The sequence below is a fragment of the Tauraco erythrolophus genome, chromosome 3, assembly GCF_009769465.1.
Source record: "Tauraco erythrolophus isolate bTauEry1 chromosome 3, bTauEry1.pri, whole genome shotgun sequence".
Classification (NCBI taxonomy): domain Eukaryota; kingdom Metazoa; phylum Chordata; class Aves; order Musophagiformes; family Musophagidae; genus Tauraco; species Tauraco erythrolophus.
The window spans coordinates 105,496,980-105,520,355 of NC_141467.1; the positions used below are offsets into that span (position 1 = coordinate 105,496,980).

A 23,376-nucleotide genomic window follows, 5' to 3' on the forward strand; every position below is an offset into this window, starting at 1 on the left:
ATCTCAGCTGACCCACCTCATCCTGCCCCAAAGCGTTTGGGAGATGTCCTCCTTGGTCAGCACCTGCCAGGATGGAGGTGGTGGTGAGGGCTCTGCAACCTCCGGCACCTCCCCACGGACCCAGACAGACCCTTGACTCCATCCCAGTTTGTGCGGGTAGGGTTTTTGGCACCTGCTGGCATCATCTGGATCAAATCGGGTGGGAAGAGGGAGGATGGACGCCTGCACTGACTGCTTTTACTAATACAGACCTGCCAACAAGTGGTGGCCTGAAGCCTTTCTCTGCAACACCACGTTCATCCCAATTCCCACCTTGAAGACAACAGACTGTGGTCAGACTTTGGGGGTTTTGGACTTGAAGCCTGCCTGGTTGCTTTGGGTTTTGACCAAAACCCCCAGTTTCTGTGTTTTTCTGGAGATGCAAACGAGTTGAAGCACCTCTAGCTCTTGCTTTGCTCACCACCCCCACGCCGGCAGCAGGGACCGGGAGGGCACGACGCTCTGCCTTCCCTTCCCCACCGCTCCGTGATGGCACGGCTTGGCGAGCCGATCCACGTCGGTGTGGTTAGCAGCAATCTTCCATCCCAGTTCAAGAGGCGGGCGAGCGGAAAAATCGCCCGACGGCGTTGGCCGCGTGCCATCCTCCCTGCCCCGTAATTCACTGCTGCTGCAGCGACCTCCCGGGAGCATCGGAATTCATCGCTACTTAAGCAAGGAAGAGGAAAAATAAACTTTCTAGGAGAGGAAACGTGTAGGGTGATGGGATCTGGTGTTTGTCCTCACCAGCAGAACGTTCTCCAGGAGCACCGGGGTGAGCTTGGCGCAACCTGCCCGCGGACAGCTTTACTCCAAAGCATCCCTTCTGCGTAGAAGGAGATGTGAGGAAGAAGGAGAAGTGAGGAAGAGCGGAAGGAGCGTGATTTGGAAGGTGCGGACCTGCCGTTGGGTTTGGAAATGGGGTTTGGAGGTGCCTCCTCTGCTCTGCTGTCGGCCATCGAGCGCGGTTGGGTCGGCGTTGGCAGCGGGAGCAGAGCCTGCAGCCGGGGGTGTAGCCGAGCGAGGTGGAGCGGTGGCGGGGACATGGAGCAGGGACAGAGCGGTGATGGGGCACAGAGTGGTGATGGAGCGGCAACGGGGACATGGAGCGGACACAGAGTGGCAACGGGGACATGGAGCAGTGATGGGGACACGGAGTGGACATAGAGCAGCGACAGGAACATGGAACGGCAACGCAGAGCAGCAGCGGGGACACGGAGCAGTGATGGAGCAGGGACGGGGATGCGGAGTGGCGACGGGGACTTGGAGCAGGGACGGGGACACGGAGTGGCAACGGGGACACGGAATGGCAACACAGAGTGGTGACGGGGACACGGAGCAGTGATGGAGCAGGGACGGGGATGTGGAGCGGCGACAGGGACATGGAGCAGTGATGGGGACATGGAGCGGCGTCGGGGACACAGAGCAGTGATGGAGCGGCGACGGGGATGCGGAGCAGGGACGGGGACATGGAGCAGGGACGGGGACACAGTGGCAATGGGGACACAGAGCAGTGATGGAGCAGGGATGGGGACATGGAGCAGTGATGGGGACATGGAGTGGCAACGGGGACACGGAATGGCAACACAGAGTGGTGATGGGGACGTGGAGCAGTGACAGGGACACGGAGCGGCAACGGGGACACAGAGCAGGGACGGGGACATGGAGTGGACACAGAGCGGCGACAGGGACATGGAGCAGCGACATGGAGTGGCAACAGGGACACGGAGCGGTGATGGGGACATGGAGCGGACACAGAGCGGCGACGGAATGGTGACAGGGACACGGAGCAGGGACGGGGACATGGAGCAGGGACGGGGACACACCACGTTCTATGCCGAGCGAGTGTTTTCTGCAAACAGGGTTAGTGATTTGGCGCTGGTGGGTTCCGACCCGCCGCCAGCCGGGCGGTGCCGGGCACGAGCTGCAATCGGAGCCGAGGGACGACGTGGGTTCTGGGGCCGACGGCCGGTGCCCACCGGCTGGCCGGTGCCCGCGGCCGCCCAAGCAATTAAAAGATTAAATTTCACGGCGGTCAGCGCCCGGGACCTGGCTGCATCAGCATGTGCTTGGCTGCAGGAGATGCCTCCATCTTCCCAACTCCAACTTTACCTCCTGTAAAAAAAAAAACCATGGACAGCCCCTTGCTGCCCTCCCCCCAGTCACTTCCAACCAGGAAGCTAATTAGCAGCTTTGCTTAATTAGCTGAGAGTGATCTCCTTCTGGAAGAACGAGTCTCAAGTGCCCTCTGTCTCGGGGCTGCCAAGCGAGATGGAGAGAGGAGCTGAGATGGAGAGAGGCGCTGGCACAGCCTGGGGTGGGTTTTTTTTAACCGTGTGAGTGCCACGTGCCCGCTGGTCCAGCGCTGGTGAAAGCTGGGATCAAAGCTCACCAGATCCGCGTCGTTGCGGCAGGGTTGATTTTAAAGGAGGAGGGTGCACGGCACGTCCCAAAAAATCACCCCGCATAAAGGCGTCTTGGTTTCAGCTTCTTCAGAGCTTGACTGGCAGCTCTTCTTTGGATGGACCAAGGTCAAGCAGATCCCAGAAGGTGCAAAGGGTGTTTCTGGGGGACGATGGTGGGCAGCACAGGGGAGGCCATCTGGAAGCCCAACGTTGGTGTCTGCCTCTGGGTCGCTCAGGGAGATGCACACGTGGTCCCTCATGGGAATGGGAAGACCCTTGAGGTACCTCTGTCCGAAGTGACCAAGGCATGAGTGGGAGGAGCACAGTCCAGACACCTCTTGCTGATGCTCAGGGACAGGTTTTTCAGAAAGGCTGGTGCTCCAACACCCTTGGCCAGCTTGCAGAGGGATGGGGGAATCTCTTGTCTTGCCCTGTACATCCCACAGGTTCATGCCAGAGCTAAGGTGGTGACTGCAGAACAGGCTGGCAGCCAACCAAAGCTTGAAGGACTCCACCGCCGAGCATGGTGCATGTCCCAGCCTGGCAGGACACCTTCTGTGGCCTGAGACCTCAAGCACTTCCACCAGAGTGACACTGCCCCGGCTTCTCTGGGTCCAGCCTCTCCCAAACACCGTTCGTGAAATGATCCTGGAGGCTTGATAGTTGGGTGGGAAATCAGGTGTCCAGCCCAACAGCCTTCTAAGGTCCTTCCAGCCCTCTCCTCCTCACCAAGTCTTGTGTTAGTCCCACAGATTTTTCCCAAAGCCATGGTAAGTGCACGTTGCCTCCTTTGAAGGTCAAGATAAGAGGTGGGCAGACAGTGGACTTGGCAGAGGGACAGAGGATTGAGTTACACAACACCTCTGTAGGTCTCTGGTGGCTGAGGAAGCTTGGGGAGACCTAGGCTGTGACTTGCTCCCTTCTGGGCATGTGTGTACCCACTTCCATCATCTCCTCCCCTCTGGACGGGAAAGGAGAAGCTGCAGGACTTACTGATGTTTGGACAAAGCGTGGGAGCAGGGTGGCTCGAGAGGGGACAGCTGTCCTCACGTGAAGGCTGGGTACAGGCAGACGGAGAGGCAGGAGGTCAGCTGATGGGGGAGAAGTCCTGTGGGGTTCAGCTGGGAGACCACCCTCATCTGTGGCATTGTCTTCCCCAAGTGGCCCCAGGAGCTGCAGCAGCACCCTCTGGAGCAGGCAGGGATTTTTTTTTTTCTGCTTCCTTGAGAGCGGTGGCTTTGGTGCTCCCGGCCAACAATTGCTCCGAGACATCTTCTACTAGAACAAAGATTAGTGGGTGTCGTTAAGAGGATGACATCTTGCTCCGTCTGTCTGGAAGGGCTTTGTAGGAAAGCCCCGGCATCCAAATCCCATCAAGACAGACAATTACGATAACTGTGCTTAACCCTTTCCTCTTTGTTCCTTCTGGTTTGTGGTCCCTGGAGCCCCGTTGCTTAATGTCCTCATTTTTTGGGAGGGTCAAACTCCGCTAATCCGTGCCGTTGTCTTCGTCAATAAGTCTGTCTCCCATGTGGGACAAATCCCAGGTCTCTGTTGTCATCCCATGCGTGTGTTGACCAGGCAATGGGTGGAGGGACCAAGGCTACTAGAGCTGGTCTTCAGATCAGAGACCTTCAACTTGCTCCTCTGAATTTGTCTCCTCTCCCAGCCCGCAGCTGCTCTGCTCCTGTGACCTTCATTTTCCCATACTGCTGATCGGATGGACGCTGTGTACCACGTGCAGGTGGTCGGGGGTTTGTGGACACCAGGAAAACACTGGGAGCTTCATGGTTGAGGGAAACGCAGCACGTCGGACATGGAGCACAGCATTAATGACCTTCTTCTCCCCTTCAGCCCACTGGGAAACAGGAGGTTCATTTCGGGGGGACTTGGCCAAGAACAGAAGAACCAGACCCAAAAATGTGCTCCGGTCCCTGCTGTAGGCAACTCTGCTGTGGGAGAAGTTGAGAAATGTGTTCACTCGAGCATAATGTCCGGCTTCTAGGGACACGTCCAGTTTGGCGTGGCTGCTCTGTTTGATCTGTAACTCCTAGGTCAGATGTGGAAGCAGAGGTGATCAGTTGACTGTTCTCCAGCAGCGGACAGATAGGATGTCCAACCCATGCGCAGGGAGGAGTGGATCCTGGTTCTGCTGGGGGAGTGTTAGGAGAGCAGGACAGCAAGTGCTACATCTGCATGGGATCCTTGTAGTGCGCTTGATGTGTTCTTCCTCAGTTTTTCCTTGACCTCCCCAGCCAGGAGAGTTTAAAGAAGTCTGTGATCTTCTCATGGTTCGCAACATCTCATGGTCAACAGGAGTCACTTCATAGCTGACTGTCTAACAGAGCAAGTATGGAAGTAAGGAGGGAATTGGGGTTGGCTTCCAAAAGACCTGGCACCATCTCTCTGATAGCTCCACAGAGCCTTGTGTGGCCCATCAGGCACCTGAGGTTTAGGAGCTGGTTGTGTTTGTCTGTTGGGCGACTCTGCTTTGAGACATGGCTGCGCTTTGCCATCTTTCTATGGTTCTCTTCATCTCTTGGCTCTCAATGCGGGCTGTGTGCTCCAGATGGTGCTGGATTTGTTCTCCAGCCATGGGAGTATTCAATGTCCAACTCTTGCCCTGACCACGTTCAGCCCTTCTCCATCTGGGCCTAGACTATCTGGTTGTTGGTTCTTTAGTGCCTTCACGTGGTTGCAGGGAACGGGTTTAATTTGCACTGTTGGCGAAGAAGTTATGTGAAGCCAGATACCAAACTCAGGAGCTTGGAGCTTGGAAGAAGCCTGGGGCAGAGGTGAGAAGCCACCACATCAGAGTTTGAACGTGGCTCCTGCCAGCTGGCCATGAACTGGGTACGTGAGAACAAATACAGCCATGACACCGGGGAGGAGAAGGTCTCCATCCCCTTCTGATTGCAACCTCTGAATTCATCCGAGCTTCCCGAGGAAGCCCATACCCCATCCTGGGGATGGGAGCTCAGCATCTCTGGGCTGAAGCTCCCTTCACCGCTGGTGTCAATTTTAGCCGAGGCGGCGACGAGGCCACGTTCCTCTTCCAACCATGACAAAGACGCGTGGCTCAAGCGTGCCGGCAAACATTTGCTGGCTGAGGAGCCACCTGCCCAGCAGAAGCGGCACGGTGACCATCCCAGCTGTCCTGCACAGGGACACATGCTGCTGCCAGCTGCTGGGTTCATCCGCCACCTCGTTCTGCTCAGGCATCCAACTGCGAGTGAAGACCCCGCCTTGAGGCATCTCCGCAAATAAACGCGCCCGTTCCTGGTGTTTGAAGGTAAATCCGTTGCCTCGTTTCTTCAGAAGCATCGAAGAGGTGCAGACCTCATACCAGTGACTCCTTGGAGAGCCACGAGATTCAAATCCCACGTTTTGGAACAAAACTGAAGAGTGGTTTGGAGGGTTCGTCACTGTTTGTGGGTGTACGGCTGCGGTGTGACCTCCTGGGTTGGGACCTCTGCCCCAAGTCCAAGTCTCCATGGGGCAGAAAGGAGGCAAACTCATTCTCTTCTCCCCATGCAGCTAAAGCTTAAAGTCCACCTGTCTGATGGCTTCATTTTTGAGGAGCTGGAGCATCTTTCTTGAATGTAGCTTGGAGTCCAGACCATGGAGCTGGGCACACCTTCCTCCATGCTCTTTGCCACAGCCTTGCCCTTTTTCCATGCTCAGCCAAGCACCCAACCGTCGTCTTGCTTTGAAAAGTGAACCACCCTCCTCATCCTCAACGTGAACCAGGTAACTTATCTCAGTCGCGCACACGTAGTGACCAAGTGGTGGAACCGTAGTGTCCCTCTGAGCAAAGAGCAACCCTTCTTGCTGAAGGGCTTCCAGCAAACAGCCAAACTCCAGCTCCCAGGACCTGTTCTTCAAAGCCAGCGTGTTGCTGATGGCATTATCTGGTGGCTCGCATGCAAACCGGGGCAGCAGGTCTAGCTTGGCTCCGTGGCCAAAAGCTCTTCTCTAAGAGAAGAAGTGATTCAAACAGCCTTGGCGCAGCTGTGGGAGCAATCAGCAGCTTCAAAGTCACCCATCTCCTGGGATTGATCTCCATGGGTGGAGGTTAGCCTAGGGGAGGAATGGTCTGGCACGTTGCCCCAACGCCCCGCACCTGGGCTCAGAGATGGGTCTCGTTCTTGGTAGGTGGCCCATCACATCCCAGAGCCTGGTCAAAGACAACGGGAGAGATCTCCTGGTGGGAAAGAGCTGGGGGAGGTGGCACCAAGCCGCAGGCTGAGCCCGAGGGTGTTCATAGCAGAGATGAATGATCCAGGTTGGAAATACCAAGAGGTTGAAGGGCTTCAGCTTAGGGAAGGCGGGGGGGTTGGGCTCCGGGGTGTGTGACATCTGCTCGGGGTGGGCAAGAGCTGAACATCACCATGGTAGGAACTTGTCGTCGCGCTTACGGAGACAAAGACAGCAGATCCCCTATTGATCTGCTATTTATGGAAATGGCTCAGAGATGGATCTCGTTCTTGGTAGGTGGCCCATCACATCCCAGAGCCTGTGGTCTCTTTGTGTCTTGCAGCTCGTTCCTCTTAAGGACAAAAGCTGCTCCGCGCTCCGCGTTCCCTCCGCCCTCTCGAAAAAAAAGAAAAATCTCTTCTGTTTCCATGACATTTGGGTTTCGGAAACGGCCGATTTGGGGTGATTGGTTTAATCACACATCTGAGGTGGAGAAAGGAGCCCCAGTTGCCTCCTGGAGGTCTGGCGTTCAGCTTCCCGCAGACGTCCGTGCCCTCTGTGCGCGGCGCCCAGGTTGTGTTGTGGATCTGCCACCTTGGAAGACCCTGGTCTTCTGCTTGCTCCTGGTCGGTTCCTAATGAGATTGATCCCAGGGGGCTCGCTGGAGACCCACCTGGCCCCCATGGCTTGTCCTCTTGTCACTTGAGAACTTGCTGATCGCAAACCAAGAGGATGAGGTGAGTGCGGTGGCCAGGTGCGGCAGGTAGACAAAGCTAACGCGGACCTTCAGCAAGGTCAACCTGGCCTTCAGCAATGAGCTACCAGCCAATGAGCTCAACAGCCGTCCGAGCTCGTTTCAGCGTGTGCTTATTAGCCACATCCCTTTGCTGCGGATTCGTGGCCTCCAACGTAGGGTCTCCAAGGTGTCCACCAGACCGCGCTCTACTCAGCATGATGTTCAGAAACTGCTGCTGTTTGCCCAGAAAATGGGGGGTTTCATCGTCTCTGGGGGGTCTCAGAGCTCTGCTTTCCCCCTCCGGGTGGCTGAAAAATTCCGTGCTGTTGAACGGGGCGGGGGGACACAGGGAGGCTCGTTATCTCCCTCTTGTCTTCATTCAGCTTCTGCTGCCACTAATTAGAGCGGATGCCATGGGAGCAGCTTTTCTGAGAGAGGAGGAGTTGGCAGCGCTCGGGCAGCGAACGTCGGAGATATTTCACGTAGAGGTTTGGTGGTGGTGGGCCTGAAGCTAAACGCGATCTCCTAGCGCCGTCCAGAGACAAGGATCGGTCAGTCCCAGAAAGTTGTGGCCTTCTCCTGTCATTAAAAAAATATACCATTAAAAAAAACTTCAGCCTTCCCATCGCTCTGAATTTCCCCCAACACAGGGAGGCTTCCAGGACACCCCATGGCTCATGTTGTATCCATCCAATGGACGAATTCTCTTCTTGCCCAGAGAAGTTGTGGATGCCCCATCCCTGGAGGTGTTCAAGGCCAGGTTGGATGAGGCTTTGGGCAACCTGGTGTAGTGGAGGATTTCCCTGCCCATGGCAGGGGGGTTGGAACTGGATGATCTTTGAGGTCCCTTCCAACCCAAACCATTCTGTGATTCTATGACTCCATCCAGTTGGTGGTAGATGCTGCACCTTCTCCATGGTTCTTCCACGGATGGGTGATCCTGCCCACAGCAAAGACCCAAGTGCCAGATAATCCTGGGAAGAGGTTGGCAGGTCTTGGAGCTGGTCTCCTGCCACACGGCTCCGTCCGGAGCTGTCAGCCCCCCATCATCCCACCAAGAGTGGTGGGTGACATCCGGTGTCCATAAATACCGGCAGCGAGATCAGTCCGTGTCCTCCTGATCCCAACAAGCGTAAAACCTGTTCACGTTGCAGTTCCTCTTGGTTTTCTCCGTCGGAGAGGTGCGTCAGCCCATCCCAACCAAAGCTGAAGGAGGACAAGAGAGGGAGACCTGTGGGCACAGTAGGAGAACCTCAAAGGATGAGAAGCACGTGACGCAACACAAACCCAATGGTGCTCTCTGCTGTGCCAGGCTGGTTTCACACCGGCGTTGGTGCAGCCTCACCAGGAGAGCTCAGCCCAAGCCATCCAGCTCATCCTACCCCGTCCAGACCATTGCTAGGACGTGGCCCAGTCTGGATTTAACCACAAAACCCAGTTTAGCATCACCGAGGTCAACACACAAACTGGGAAACTTGATGTCACATCTCTCCAAATAACCATTTTATTGCCCAAAAGATGCAGATTTCGTCTCGTTCCCACCAATTTCCGTAGGAATTGGTTTTGACCATATCTGCAGGTTTCTTAAAAAAAAAAAAAAACGAAACCAAGGAGGATGTGAGATTTCCCGGCGTGTCGGAAAAGCTGGGAACAGAGATTGCAAGTGTGGAAAAAGGGTTGGAGAGACCACGGTGACCCCTAATGTCAGAAAAGCGGTGAGACACGAGCGCTTGAGCAGGAATTTAAAATTCCAGGTACAATCGAAGCGGTGCAATATTTACATCCGCCGTAAACGTGTCATTCCGTACGTGCAAATTCCAGGGAAGAGCAATGAAGTCTGAGGGACAGGGGATTTTAGCCTGTCTTCCTATTCCCTAATTTAGGTAGAAATTAGTAAAAAAATTGAGTTTTCTGGTTTTTGCACGATTTTAGAGGCTGGGTGGCTGTTCTAAGGACAGTTTCCTGGCTGGAAAATTTAGGATCATTGGAGGCTTCGCTCTGAAGCCCGGATATCTTCTAGGCTTGCTGCAGCTTCCCAGCTGCCCACCTTTGCCTACGTTTTTCGGGAAGATGCTTGCGTTGCCGGCGCGGCGGCGGGCAGCGTGCCAGGTCCAGGGAGGCTCATCGCCGACCCCAGGGCTTCGCAGCGGGACGCGCTCGGCACGACGGCCGCCCATCCCCGGCTGTGCCGGCGGTACCCAGCTGGGAGGAGCGGGGAGGGGTTGGGCTGCATCCCTCATCCCCATCCCTGCGGGATTGCAAGCGGTCCAGTTGATCACCGGAACGGGGATCTTAAAGGCGTTAAAGCTCGGGAGGGTGGTGGAAAGTCGCGGGGAGGAGATGCGCCCGGCGCCCGCGGCCGGGGGAGGAAGGTGAGGAAGAGCGAGGGCACGGGGATGGCGCCTGGACGCTGTTGCGGCGGCGGGGTGCTCAGGGGTCCCGTGGTTTTCCGGTGGGTGCGAGCCCCGATGCGTTCCCAGGACATTTGGAACAAATATATTGGAATTAATTATGGAAATTAAGGGCTTTTTTCCCCCCACCCCGAGAGGGGAAAACTCCTTTAATCCCGGCGCTAAATTATAATCTTCATCTTCAGAGTCCGGATAACACCGGGACGAGCCAAACATCTTGGAAAAACGTGTGTATCCAGGTCGGTTTTGTGAATATTGTCGCTTTTAAATCCCCTTCGGAGGAGCGTTGCCGTGTCGTTCGTCTAAAAGCCGTTGAAATCATTGGCAATAATTAATAAATAAATAATCGAGGTAATTAAGCCCAGCTGCGACCCGTGATTTATTCACGAGTCCCGCGTCGATTTAACGCCGCCGCCAATCGACTGCGTTAAAGGCATCGCGGACATAAAAAAAATAATAATAATTTTTTGCTTGTCATGACTGTTTTTACAGTAAAAAGAGCTGTGGGTGGTCTTAATTAGTGCATCGAAATAATTAAATGGCATCGAAATAATTAAACGCCTGGTTCGGTGTCCAGCTGCCCACCGCGGCAGAGACGTGGTGTCGGGTGAGCGTTGGTCGCGTCTCTCCAGCAAAAGCAACTGGAAGCAGAGGGATTCCTGGGCGAGGGAGCTGGGAAGTGTGCAAGGAGCGTGCATGGAGCGTGCAAGGAGCGTGCACGGAGCGTGCGGAGCCCAGCAGCCCGGTGCCGGAGATTTGGATTTCTCCTCTCAGCTCTATCGTTGACTTTCCAAAGGCTGGAAGAAGATCGAGGAAGGGGTGTTTGAGCAGGAAAGGGGGTTTAGGAGCGTAAGGCGTGGAAAAATCCCTCCCTGAATAAACACGGTGTTTCAGTCCGCGGAAATTAGGTGAATTTCCAAAGAAATTGATTTGGCCGGTAGAAGATTCGAGGGATTTGGGAAGTAGTTTGTCATGGAAACGTACGCGGAGTCGTAAGTGAAATCTTGCCTTCCCCGCAAGGAGCAAATAGCAAAGGGAACGCGGTGCCAAGCCAGAGAGAACAGAAATGCTTGGAATTTCTGCAGGATCTCCCGTGCCTCGGCGGGGCTCGCTCTCCTCTCCAGCAGCATCACTTTTCCTTAATGGGAGCTGCTGGTGGGCACAGCGGGCAGAAAATTCCGTTGAGTCGGTGGCCAACGCGTTCTAGTGCTCATCAAGGATAAACGACGGAGCTTTCGCGTTTCTTGGTGGACGTTCCGTAATATTTCGATGGAAAGTTCTGCCGTGGGTAGATGGTTTGACGGGCATGGCTGCCTGGCAGGGGTTTCCATTGGTACCTGCTGGTGGCAGATGCAGGCTGCTGGCTGAGATATGAATGCCAGCCACAAATCCAGCTGCGGAAGGGTGAAGAATTTCTTCCTTAGATCCCATCGAAATCTCCCCTCTTCCAGTTTAAAGCCATTGCCCCATGTCCTGTCACTCCACACTCGTGTCCAAAGCCCCTCTCCAGCTTTCTCGTAGCCCCTTTAGGCACTGGGAGGTGCTGGAAGGTCTCCCCGGAGCCTTCTCTTCTCCAGGCTGAACAGCCCCAACTCTCTCAGCCTGTCTCCAGAGCAGAGGTGCTCCAGCCCTCGGAGCATCTCCATGGCCTCCTCTGGCCCCGCTCCACCAGCTCCATGTCCTTCTGCTGTTGGGGACCCCAGAGCTGAAGGCAGCACTGCAGGGGGGTCTCACAGAGCAGAGCAGAGGGGCAGAATCCCCTCCCTGACCTGCTGCCCACGCTGCTCTGGGTGCAGCCCAGGACACGGGTGGCTTTCTGGGCTGCCGGCTCGTGTTGCAAGAGCACCTTGGGCTTCCCAACCTGAAAACGGGACCTTGAGCTCGCTGATTTGGTGGCAGACCAGAACGATGTCCGTGGAGGTGGCACGTAGCCAGCAGTAGTTGCTGAAGAATATTAAGGGCAGCCCCGTGACCCGGGCTGTAATTACTGCAGTCAGTAACCATGGCGAAAATAAATGAGTGTCTTCTGTGGCCGGATAATTGATGAAGGAAGAGGAGACCTTGGTCAGTGTCTACGCGGCAGCAGGAAGGTCATTCATTGCTGGTGGGGTCATAATCCCTTCTGGACCGCTGGCATCGCTCTGCCTCCGGGCTCACTGCCTCAGCACTGGTAGAGGGGGATGATGTTGGTCCTTGGCGCTCTCCGTAGTGGATCTATCTCCTCACCTCCATCATTCTTTTACCCTGTTGATGGAGCCAAGCGTTTCTGACCTAGCAAGGTCTTCCCCCATGTCCCTGCCCTGATAGTTTGTGCTGTTCAGGACATGCTCCTACACTTGCGGAGGGAGTTTTGAGGGTCTGGAAGGCCTCGATGAGTAGTTGAGATCCAAAAAAGCCAGTCTGGAGAGACCCAAACTCACGCAGGTCTTCAACAGCAAGAAGCTGGCAGGAGGTTCAAGTCCTCAGGAGCTCAAAAAGCTGCTGCAGAAGGGGAAGGAAGAAATTGTTCTCCATGTCCCCTGGAGTGAGGACAAAGTCGTGGGCAAGCGACGAGCAGAGTGCTGGGAGATGGTGGGGCCTCGTGCGAGGAGATGCTTGTCTGTGCCTCTTGGTGGGCATTTTTCTGCAGAAGTCAGTAATTGGACTCACTCCACCTTTTTTCTGAAGGACAAGAAGGACAAGTGGCTGTGAAAAAATAGCTGAGAAACAGAGAGAGAGGAATGAACTGGGAGAGCAGCTGGTGCCTCCGGTATCTTCTGTGCCAGCGTGGGACTCGGCGAGGAGTTGGTGACACGATGTGCTTCCTCGTGCTTTGGAGACAGCAGCAAACTCCAGCTCGGATCCGTCCCGCGAGACGCGTGGTGCTTTCACCACCTCCATAAAACCCACCTCTGCTCTTCCTCCTGAGTGTCCTCTGCCTTGACGGCGTCTCCCAAGGACTTGAAACATGGATTTAGTGGGGACAACCCTCTTCTAGTTGGGGTGATCTGTGTGCCACCCCACTGTGCCAGGTTGTGCAGGGGCAGAAGAGCCTCTTCTTGCTCCTGCAAGAACACCCCCACCAATGGCCATGAAATCTTTTGGACAAGGTGGAAGCGACTGGAGAGCAACAGCGGTAACAAAGAGGAAAACCAAAGCGTGGTCCTCTGGAGATAGAAGTGGGGAAGGCAGCGTGAGCTGGCCGGAGCTCGTGGCTCAGCTGTCCTCTCAGAGAAACAAGGAGCCATCTTCAACCTTCAGGAGGTGGTGCAGAAGATCTCGCTTTAGCCGTGCTTCCACAAAAGCAGGGGAGAATTAATTAATTCTTAATTAATGGGGTAACTTGGCATAAGGAGAGTTGCCTCCAACTCTCAGGATCCATGAGATCCACTGAGAGTGGTGGGTGGTGAGATGTATGTGTTGGGCAAGACATCAGATGGGACATTTGGGTGCCAGAGCTGGAACCAAGGCTGGTGGGCTGCTCGGTGTGACCTCCGAGAGCTGTGCTGGCGCTGGGGGGGTCTGGAGATGATGTGTGCTGCCAAAAAAGGAGTGGGAAGGTTGTCTTCTGGTGGGCACTGGCCTCCCTCGTCTCTGGGATTGCATCATGAGAAGAGGCTCCAGTGATCTGTAATCGGTGAAAGCTCCGGGTCACCAGGTTCAAGAGATCCAGTACGGAGTTGGCAGTAACTCCGAGTCTTCATGTGGATAAGGGCAGAAGCATGAGCCAACCCTTGGGCCAACTCTTCGTGGTGTGAGGTCACTGTCCATCATCGGAGACGCTGTGGGTTGGGGCATGAAGGAACCTGAGCTGGTGGTAAGGCTGCAGCCAGTGGTATCCAGCTCCTGCCCTACCCGATGGCCACAATTCCCACCAAGGGGCTCCATGGAGCACAGCAGATGGGTAATGTAGTGACAGGAGACGGGGTGATGGCTTTAAACTGGAAGAGGGGAGATCTTGATGGGATCTGAGGAAGAAATTCTTCCCTCTGAGGGTGGTGAGGCGCTGGCACAGGTTGCCCAGAGAAGCTGTGGCTGCCCCATCCCTGGCAGTGTTCCAGGCCAGGTTGGATGAGGCTTTGAGCAACCTGGTGTAGTGGAGGGTGTCCCTGCCCACAGCAGGGGGGGTGGATGGTCTGTGAGGTCCCCTCCAACCCAACCCATTCCATGATTCTGTGATGACCTTGAGCATCCTCACAGCTGTACTGAGATGCTCATCCTTGGCTGGGTTGTCCCTCCCCTCCCTACCCCGCCGTATCGTTACTCCACGCCGGTGCTGCCAGACGTAGCTGCCCCATGGCCTTGGGGTACGGGGCAATGGAGGTTCTCGTTTCGTGGGGCTGGGATAGGTGGGGGGATGTTTTCAAGCCCCCCCTTGAGCTGTTTAGCATCTCCTCAGGAGCCAACCATGGGCAGAGGTTTACCCCCAGCCCCGTTTCCTCACCGTGGGCTCCATCTGCAGCAGAGGGGGCAAAGTCCAAAGGTTTTGGCCTTTGACTTCTTTGGAAACAACGTTTGGGATTATTATTTTTTTTTACTGGTTTTTGACGCAACCCAACTCCAGCTGGGAAACGGAGGAGGGTCTTAATCCTGGGCAGGGAGCTGGATGGAGGGGATGAGATGGGTAATCCTGGGCGCTGCGAGGAACAGAAAGCAGGAGGAGGTGGGAGAGATGGGGCTCTGCGTAGGCAGCTTCTCCCACGTGCCCTGGGATGGGAGATCCCAGCAAGGGACCAGTCTCAGGTGGGGTCAGAGCCCCCTCCCTGCAAGGACCCATGAAGCTGTCCCAAACGTACGTCTGCCCCAACGCTTGGCCCCAACGGATGGCCGTGCTCGCTCCTCCAGCGCCGCTTGGCTCCAAGAGCTCCAAGGCACGAGCAGGGAGGGTTGATTCAGAGCTGTCACCTAGAGATGTGCTCCAAGGGGTGTCATCACTTTTTGGGACTTGACTTTCCACTCTTGGTGCACCTTGGGGGGTTGCTGAGGTCCATGGGAGCCGGGAATGGCTGTGGGACAGCGGCAATGCCCTCGTCTCTCCATCATTGACGTGCTCTTCACCTGATGGGAGAAGCTTGGGGTGCTGGGGCACGTCCGTCCTTTGCGCTCCGTGGCGGTTGGGGGTCTGGAGGGTCACGGGGCGCTTCGCTCGCTGATGGCGGCGCTTGTGTTTCTCCCCGCAGGACGTCGTCCCTGCGCTGGAACGCCGGCACCAAGGAGCGGATGCTGATCAAGGTGACGGACCGCGAGCCCAGCTTCCTCATGCACCAAGGCAACGGCTACGCGCCCGACAACCAACCGGGCAGCCGTTCGCGGCGCCCTTCGGGGGGCCAGCAGTCGCCCAACCTCCAGACCTTCGCCCCCGACTCCGACAACTCCGTTTTCTTCCCGGAGAGGAAACAGTCGCCCTTCTTGAAGAGGGCTGAGCACGTGGGCAGCTGCTCGCCGCTGCTCGGCCGGGGCGACTCCTTCTGCTCGCCGCTCCAAGCCCAGCACCGCAAGCACTCCAGCGAGTCGCAGCCCTCCTCGCCCCGCTACGCCTACGAGCCCCCGCTCTACGAGGAACCCCCCATGGAATACCAGGCTCCCATCTATGATGAACCCCCCGTGGACATGCAGTACGAAGCCAGCGGGAGCTACAAAGCCGGCTCGCCGCAGAAATCGCCCATCCGGAAACCTCACCCCTTCCTACAGTCGCCCAAACAAAGCTCCAACTCGCCCTACCAGCAGTTGGTGCTCACCAAACAGAAGTGTCCCGACCGGTTCATGAGCCTGGAGTACAGCCCCGCCGGCAAGGAGTACGTCAGGCAACTGGTCTACGTCGAGCAGTCGGGCTCCAGCCCCAAGATGAAGACGGGGTTGAGGCACAAATATTCCCCCAATCCCATCGGTGGCTCCTACTCGCTCCAGCACAGCCCCTGCCTGGTCCGGGACCAACGCCTGGAGATCAAATCGGGTGACTACAGCAGCATGGAGGGACCCGACTTCTGCCCTGGCCCAACGAGTGGCCAGGTGGCCCAGGGCGAGGACTCCATGTCGTGGTCCAGCCAACAAGACACTTTGTCCTCCACCGGCTACTCGCCCTCCACCAGGAAGAGGAAAAGCCGGAAGCCTTCCCTATCCCACGACCCCAACGCTTCCTCCACGGATGGCTCAGGAGACCGGGAAGTGTTGGGTGAGCAGATGCTGGGTGAGGAACGAGCCACCCCGGGACCCAACAGGTCACCGATGAACCGTACGGAGAGCAAGGCGGTGGAGGCGGAGGCGGCGCGGGGCTTCCCCGAGCCCTTCCTGGCCCAGGCGCGCCTGGCTTGGGAAGCCCAGCAAGCTCATTACCATATGAAGCAACGGAGCAGTTGGGACTCCCAAAAGGACGGTTCGGGCTACGAGAGCGACGGCGCCCTCCCGTTGCCCATGCCGGGTCCGGTGGTGCGAGCCTTCAGCGAGGACGAGGCGTTGGCGCAGCAGGAGAACAAGCACTGGAAGAGGAACACCTTCGAGAAGCTGGGCTTCCCCCAGATCCTGCTGGAGAAGAGCGTCTCCGTGCAGACCAACCTGGCCTCCCCCGAGCCCTACCTGCATCCATCTCAGGTAACGTCCTCGGGGATGGCCTCGGCCTCGGGGGGGCTTCAAGGTGTGCCCCGTGCCACCCACCCCGGCATCTCCTGGGGTGCCGCGCCGGCTTGGGCGTCCCCGGCGCCCTCCCGGTGAAAGCTCCTTCTTCTCGTAGAGCCGGTTTAAGATCCAGCGGGATGGTCCCCGGGCGATCCCACGCCTTCGTAGCCACCCAGCGCCGGCACGGGCACCTCCGCGCCGTGGCGGCCTCCGCTCTGCGCCGCGGCTTCAGCCGCTGCTTCTCCTCCCTCGGGTTGGCTGCTGCTGGGTGGGAGCCAGATCCTGGACCTCGAGCACCCACCTGGCTCCCAGGGGGGCCCCGGGTGCCCGTCCCCGGTTGTGCGCGGTGCTCCCATGGGCACCTGTGCCTTGCAGTAACTCGTAGAATCATGGAATCATGGAATGGTTTGGGTTGGAAGGGACCTCAAAGATCATCCAGTTCCAACTCCCCAGCCACGGGCAGGGACACCCTCCACTACACCAGGTTGCCCAAAGCCCCATCCAACCTGGCTTCTTGCTCTTCTCGTCATGGCACCTTGGCAAACCCACGGCGGCTCAGCCCAGGCTTCGTAGCGTCCTCCAAGAGCGCTGGGTTTTGAGGGACACCCAAAATGCCACCTGTGGTCCTCATCCATCTGGAGGAGATACGTGAGGGAGGGATGTCCCCTCTGCAGAGCGAGGGGAGGTGGTCAGAGTGGGTTAAGAGCATGGAGGAGACCATCTCCTTTCTGCTCTCTCCACCTGCTTCCATTTTCAACGAGCTCCTCTGCCAGAAATGAGGGTTTGCTCTCCAAATTTTTCCCAGACATAGCGGGTCGAGGTGCTGGAGCACTGTAGCTTTCACGGTGAGCAGGAACGGGCAGCGCCACGTTTGAGTTGGGGTCTTGTCCCACCACCCCAGCTCCAGCCATCTCAAGTGGTGGCTGAACCCACCAGTAATTCCGAGGCAATTTCCAGGAGTTTTTGCAGGTGAGGACTGAAAGTAAGTGGAGGAGCTTCGTCCCTCCGGTGCCGTCCCATCTGATCATAGGTAGCACCTCACACAGGTCCTGCCTTGGTCTCCTCCCTGGCACGTTGGGACGGATGGTGCTGCCAACCTGGCTGCCAGATTTGCTTTCTCAGAAAAGCTGGTCCCTCAAAGCTGGTCCTTAACAAGCTGATCCTTCAAAGAACTTGGTCCTTAGCAAGTTGGTCCTTCAAAGTTGGTCCTTAGGAACCTGGTCCCTCAGAGAAGTTCCTCCTTAGCAAGCTGATCCCTCAAAACCTTGGGATGAAACAGCTGCGTAATGAGATCAGTGGAGCATTGCATCCAAAGGCAGCAGAAGACAATTCCTCGTGCCCAAGTGTCCCGAAGCACTCGGGGCTGCATGAGATGGTTCAAACCCAAAACCAGAGAGATCCAAATCCACTTTGCATGCTCACGTTTGGCCAGGAGGAATAGCCGCCACCATTCATGATCCTGTGCCTTCTGTGTGGAGCTCGGGATGTGGTGGGAGTCTTCTCTGCTGCCCAGGTGTTTCTGTCTAGTTGACCCTGTCTGATGTTGTCCTCAAGCTCAGGGACACCTGTTCCAGGAAGACCAGATTTCCAGCCAAGGTGGTGAGACCAAGTTGCCCAGAGAAGTTGTGGATGCTCCATCCCTGGCAACGTTGGATGAGGCTTTGAGCAACCTCATCTAGTGGGATATAGAATCATAGAATCATTAAGGTAGAAGAGGACCTCTAAGATCATCAAGTCCAACCCTCAACCCAATATGTCCCTGCCCATGGCAAGGAGGTTGGACTAGATGATCTTTGAAGGTCCCTCCCAACCCAGACCATTCAATGATTGTCACATGGTTTTAATTTGGTTTCCTACACCCCATCAGCTGGAGAACCTTCAACATTAGGGCTGAAGCTAATTTTATGTTGGCACTGGCAGCAGAGAGGATCCATCGCGTTTTGCTGCCCGCTGGAGTGGACTTGGCTGGAGAAGGCTGATGTCCCCAGCTGATGTGGTCCTTTGCTTCTCCCTGGGTGTCCTAGATGAACACTGTGGTGGTGGCCCACCATGGTTGTTGGAAGAGCCACGGCAGCAATGGCTGCTAAGCAAGAAGCCTTAGAGCAAATACTTCATCTCCTGCCCCACATGCCTTCAGCTGACCAGCAGGTTGAAGGACACAGAAGGACCTTTCGGGCAATGTGGCCTCCGTAGGAACGGCGGGGCTGGGTCCCTCGAAGGGTGAAGCTCCCATGTCCCCATGGCCAAGTCTTTGCGGTGCAAGATGGGAGCTGAGCAACATCAATGGAAAGAGGAGACCTCAACGCTGGGATGGGACGAGCTGTTGAGCGAGGAGGCACGAAACTTGACTTGTCTGGAGAAGCAGAGGCTCTACCAGCAGCTCTGATGGCTCTTCAGGTGGCTTTGTTGTCTCCTCCTGGACTTGCCACCTCCACGTAGCCCTGGTTCTTTCCACCTTGGTTCTGCCTCCTGCTTTTCTTCTTCTGTTCCTCACTGGCCTCGCCCCGAGGCCATGGCACCACTGCAGTCACCTTGCACACGGTCCCTGCTCAAGGCCACCAACACGGTTCCCCAACGTGTGGCGGGGACAGCAATGTCACCTCTGGATGCTGTGGCATGTCCTTCCCTGCCAAGGACAGGGTTCACCTCCCTGGCGCCCATGGGTCACGTCCTCAGGGCTACCAAACCCAGGTGATGGTGGCCCAGACGTTGCACTTGCAGAAGAAGGAGCTGACAGATGATGAAGCCACGTTGGCTGACTGCAGGACCAAGGAGCAGCCCATCCCAAGTGCCCTTCTTTGCCTTTCTCCATGCTGGGCATCAGCTTCTTTGGGGGTCCGTCCATCTCCCGGGGTGATATCCATGAGCTGTACTGGTTCCAGTAGAAGGACACTGGTCTGCACGGGTGCCCTTTGCTCTGCAGAGGTCCTTCCCAGCTGGGTGCTCTGCAGACGAGGTTAGACCCTGAGCAGCTTGTGTCCCTCTGCACATGGGATGTAAAGAACCAACATCCGCATTGCTCATGGCTTGGAGGAGCCACCAGCCTCCTCCTGGGTATGTGGGCACTGGAGAACCATGCTTGAACGTGACTTTGGGGACAGGGGGTTATTTGTGGGGCTGGCTACAGGTGAGTGTGTCCCCTCCCCAGTGCGCCCGAAGGACTGGTGGACCCCGAAGCCACTTGCCCTTTGCTTCCCTCATGTTATTCATAGCCACCAGCTTCTTCTGTCCATGACTGCAAAGCCCAAGTGACCAGGGTGGCAGGCATGAAGGGAGTCCAGCACGTCAGCTTTTGGGTGGTCTCGCTTATCCTCACTGGTCCCCCTCCCTCCTGATGCCAATTGGTGCTACGACCCGCCTTGGCCGCTGGCACCGGGCTGGCTCCACTCACCCATGATGGGGTTGAGGAGCAGCACCTTGAAGAGGATGTAGTGTTTGGTGCAAGTGTGGGGCGACCTCTTGATGCTGCAATGGTTGGTTGGTTGGTTGGTCTGTTGGTTCATTGGTTCTTTGGTTGGTTTGTTGGTTGGTTGGTTGGTTCATTCGTTCGTTGGTTGGTTCATTGGTCAGTTGGTTGGTTGGTTGGTTGGTTGGTTGATTGGTTGGTGTCGTGGGTTAGGCCGCTCCAGCAACCAAACCCTACACAGTCACTCACTGCCCTACCCCCAGGGATGAGGAGCTGTCCCAGCTCTGTCCCAGCTAAAACCAGGACAGTAGGTTCATTGGTCGGTTGATTGATTGGTTGGTTGGTTGGTTGGTTGGTTGGTTGGTTGGTTTGTTGGTTGGTTGATTGGTTGGTTGGTTGGTTGGTTGATTGGTTCATTTGTTGGTTGGTTCACTCATTCGTTTGTTGGTTGATTGGTTTGTTGGTTGGTTGATTGGTTTGTTGGTTGGTTGGTTTGTTGGTTGGTTGATTGGTTTGTTGGTTGATTGGTTGGTTGGTTTGTTGATTGGTTCGTTGATTGGTGGATTTGTTGGTTGGTTGATTGTGGTTGGTTGGTTGATTGGTTGGTTGGTTGGTTGGTTGATTCGTTTCGTGGTTGGTTGATTGGTTCATTGGTTGGTTGATTGTTTCGTTGATTGGTTTGTTGGTTGGTTGATTTGTTGGTTGGTTGGTTGATTGGTTCGTTGATTGGTTGATTTGTTGGTTGGTTGATTGGTTGATTTGTTGGTTGGTTGATTGGTTGGTTGGTTGATTGGTTGGTTGATTGGTTGGTTGGTTGATTCGTTTCGTGGTTGGTTGGTTGATTGGTTCATTGGCTGGTTGATTGTTTGGTTGGTTTGTTGATTGATTCGTTTCATGGTTGGTTAATTGATTGGTTCATTGGTTGGTTGGTTGGTTGGTTCGGCAGTGCAGCCATGCTGTTAGTAACATTGACTTTGTCTGGCTGTTGTCTCCTAGTCAGAAGATCTTGGTGCCTGCGCCCAGTTCGAGAGCAGCAGACAGACCAGGAACATGATGCCTAGTGCCAGCTGTGTCTTCCCCACCTTCAACCTGCGGAAGCCCTCCTCGGAGACGGACATTGAGAACTGGGCCTCCAAGCACTTCAACAAGCACACCCAAGGGCTCTTCCGCAGGAAGGTGTCCATCGCCAACATGCTGGCCTGGAGCAGCGAGTCCATCAAGAAACCCATGATCATGACCAACGACCGCAACGTCAAGAAGGAGGCGTGCGAGATCTTTAAACTGATTCAGATGTACATGGGGGACCGGCGGGCCAAGACTGACCAGCTCAACGTGGCCTTGGAGATCGCCACCAAAGGCTGGAGCATGCAGGGGCTGAGAGACGAGCTCTACATCCAGCTGTGCCGGCAGACCACCGAGAACTTCCGTTACGAGAGCCTGGCCCGGGGCTGGGAGCTCATGGCCATTTGTTTGGCCTTTTTCCCACCTACTCCCAAATTTCATTCCTACCTAGAAGGTTACATCTACAGGCACATGGATCCAGTGAATGACACTAAAGGTAAGAGAGACACCACTGCCCGGTGGCTTTTGTCCCCGCAGACGTTGCAACCTGTTGATTTATTGGTTCCTTTCCCTTTCTCATTCCTGAGTCTCCTTGTGGCTGAGGAGCTCATCCAACAGCCTTCCCGGAGGTGCGGCGAGTGCGGTGGTGGCTCTACCGCCGTCCTTTCCTCCCCGGCGCGTGGGAATCCAGCGTGAGACCCCTCACGCGAGATGAGTTTTGACACCTTTGCTGCGGGCTCAGCGTCACCTCCGCTGGGGGTGGCCGCAAGCCAGAGGTCTCGGGTCTTCTCCTGGCCCAGGAGGACACCATCTCCATCTCCAGATGCTTCTTCTGGCTTCTCGAGTAGCTTTGGATGAAAAAGAAAGCCAGGCTGGAGGGGAGCCAGCTTGGTTCCCAGCTCCTGATGGTGGTTTTTGGTCATGGCAGGTAGAAGAGACCTAAATTTTGCCGATTTGACCCCAAACGGGGCCCAGTTGTGGGCTTGGCCATCCCCGTTCCTTCACCACTGGTGCCATCTCGCGAGTGATGTCATCCGGTCTGGCAGGGGCAGCATAATGGCACGGCTGGAGGGTTGGGTGTCCCCGCATCCCACGGGTTGGCTCCACCTCGCAGTGGGTGGTGGATGAGGCAGAGATGGGGGGTCCCGAGGAGGTCCCAGGTCTTTCCAGTTGGCCAGGAAGCCTCAGGAGATGGAGCTCGAATCGCTCCGGTTCTTTTCGGGTGCCCTGCAGCTCCCCCAGGGACCGAGCAGGGACATCTGGAGGACACCGGCACCATGTGGAGCTGTGGTGGATCTGCCCGGCTTGGGGCCATGAGGAGATGAACCCAACCGAGGTGTCCACGGGGAGAACCGTAGGGTGGTCAAGATGGTTCTCCAGGTGGAAGAGCATCTGACAGGCTGGGCAGCCGGCGCCGGTGTGCTGCATGCCGGGTTGGGTCGGGCGCACCCGTAAGTACCACCAGGTACCACCACCATGGCAGCACGAGGAGATGAACCCAACCAAGGTGTCCATGGGGAGAACCGTAGGGTGGTCAAGAAAGCTCCAGGTGGAAGAGCGTCTGACAGGCCGGGCAGCCGGCGCCGGTGTGCCAGCGTGCCGGGTTGGGTCCGGCGCACCCATAGGTACCACCACCACTACGGCGGCACGAGGAGATGAACCCAACCGAGGTGTCCACGGGGAGAACCGTAGGGTGGTCAAGAAAGCTCCAGGTGGAAGAGCGTCTGACAGGCCGGGCAGCCGGCATCGGTGTGCCGGCGTGCCGGGTTGGGTCGGGCGCACCCGTAAGTACCACCAGGTACCACCACCATGGCAGCACGAGGAGATGAACCCAACCAAGGTGTCCACAGGGAGAACCGTAGGGTGGTCAAGATGGTTCTCCAGGTGGAAGAGAGTCTGACAGGCCGGGCAGCCGGCGTCGGTGTGCCGGCATGCCGGGTTGGGTCCGGCGCACCCATAGGTACCACCAGGTACCACCACCACCATGGCGGCACGAGGAGATGAACCCAACCGAGGTGTCCACGGGGAGAACCGTAGGGTGGTCAAGATGGTTCTCCAGGTGGAAGAGCATCTGACAGGGTGGGCAGCCGGTGCTGGTGTGCTGCATGCCGGGTTGGGTCGGGCGCACCCGTAAGTACCACCAGGTACCACCACCATGGCAGCACGAGGAGATGAACCCAACCAAGGTGTCCACAGGGAGAACCGTAGGGTGATCAAGAAAGCTCCAGGTGGAAGAGCATCTGACAGGCCGGGCAGCCGGCGCCGGTGTGCCGGCGTGCCGGGTTGGGTCCGGCGCACCCATAGGTACCACCACCACTACGGCGGCACGAGGAGATGAACCCAACCGAGGTGTCCATGGGGAGAACCGTAGGGTGGTCAAGAAAGCTCCAGGTGGAAGAGCGTCTGACAGGCCAGGCAGCCGGCGTCGGTGTGCCGGCGTGCCGGGTTGGGTTGGGCGCACCCGTAAGTACCACCAGGTACCACCACCATGGCAGCACGAGGAGATGAACCCAACCAAGGTGTCCACAGGGA

At 56.6% G+C, this 23,376-nt stretch overlaps 1 protein-coding gene across 1 annotated transcript in view; it reads left to right on the forward strand.

Moving 5' to 3' along the window:
* ARHGAP39 (Rho GTPase activating protein 39) overlaps positions 1 to 23,376 on the forward strand; it is a gene marked incomplete at its 3' end in the record, with an annotated part of 152,686 nt that overhangs the window by 120,591 nt on the left and 8,719 nt on the right. Inside the window, exons 4-5 of the mRNA XM_086609342.1 lie at positions 14,945 to 16,352; positions 20,779 to 21,340. Coding sequence (XP_086465468.1) covers positions 14,945 to 16,352; positions 20,779 to 21,340 — 1,970 coding nt within the window. The remainder of the gene's footprint in view (positions 1 to 14,944; positions 16,353 to 20,778; positions 21,341 to 23,376) is intronic.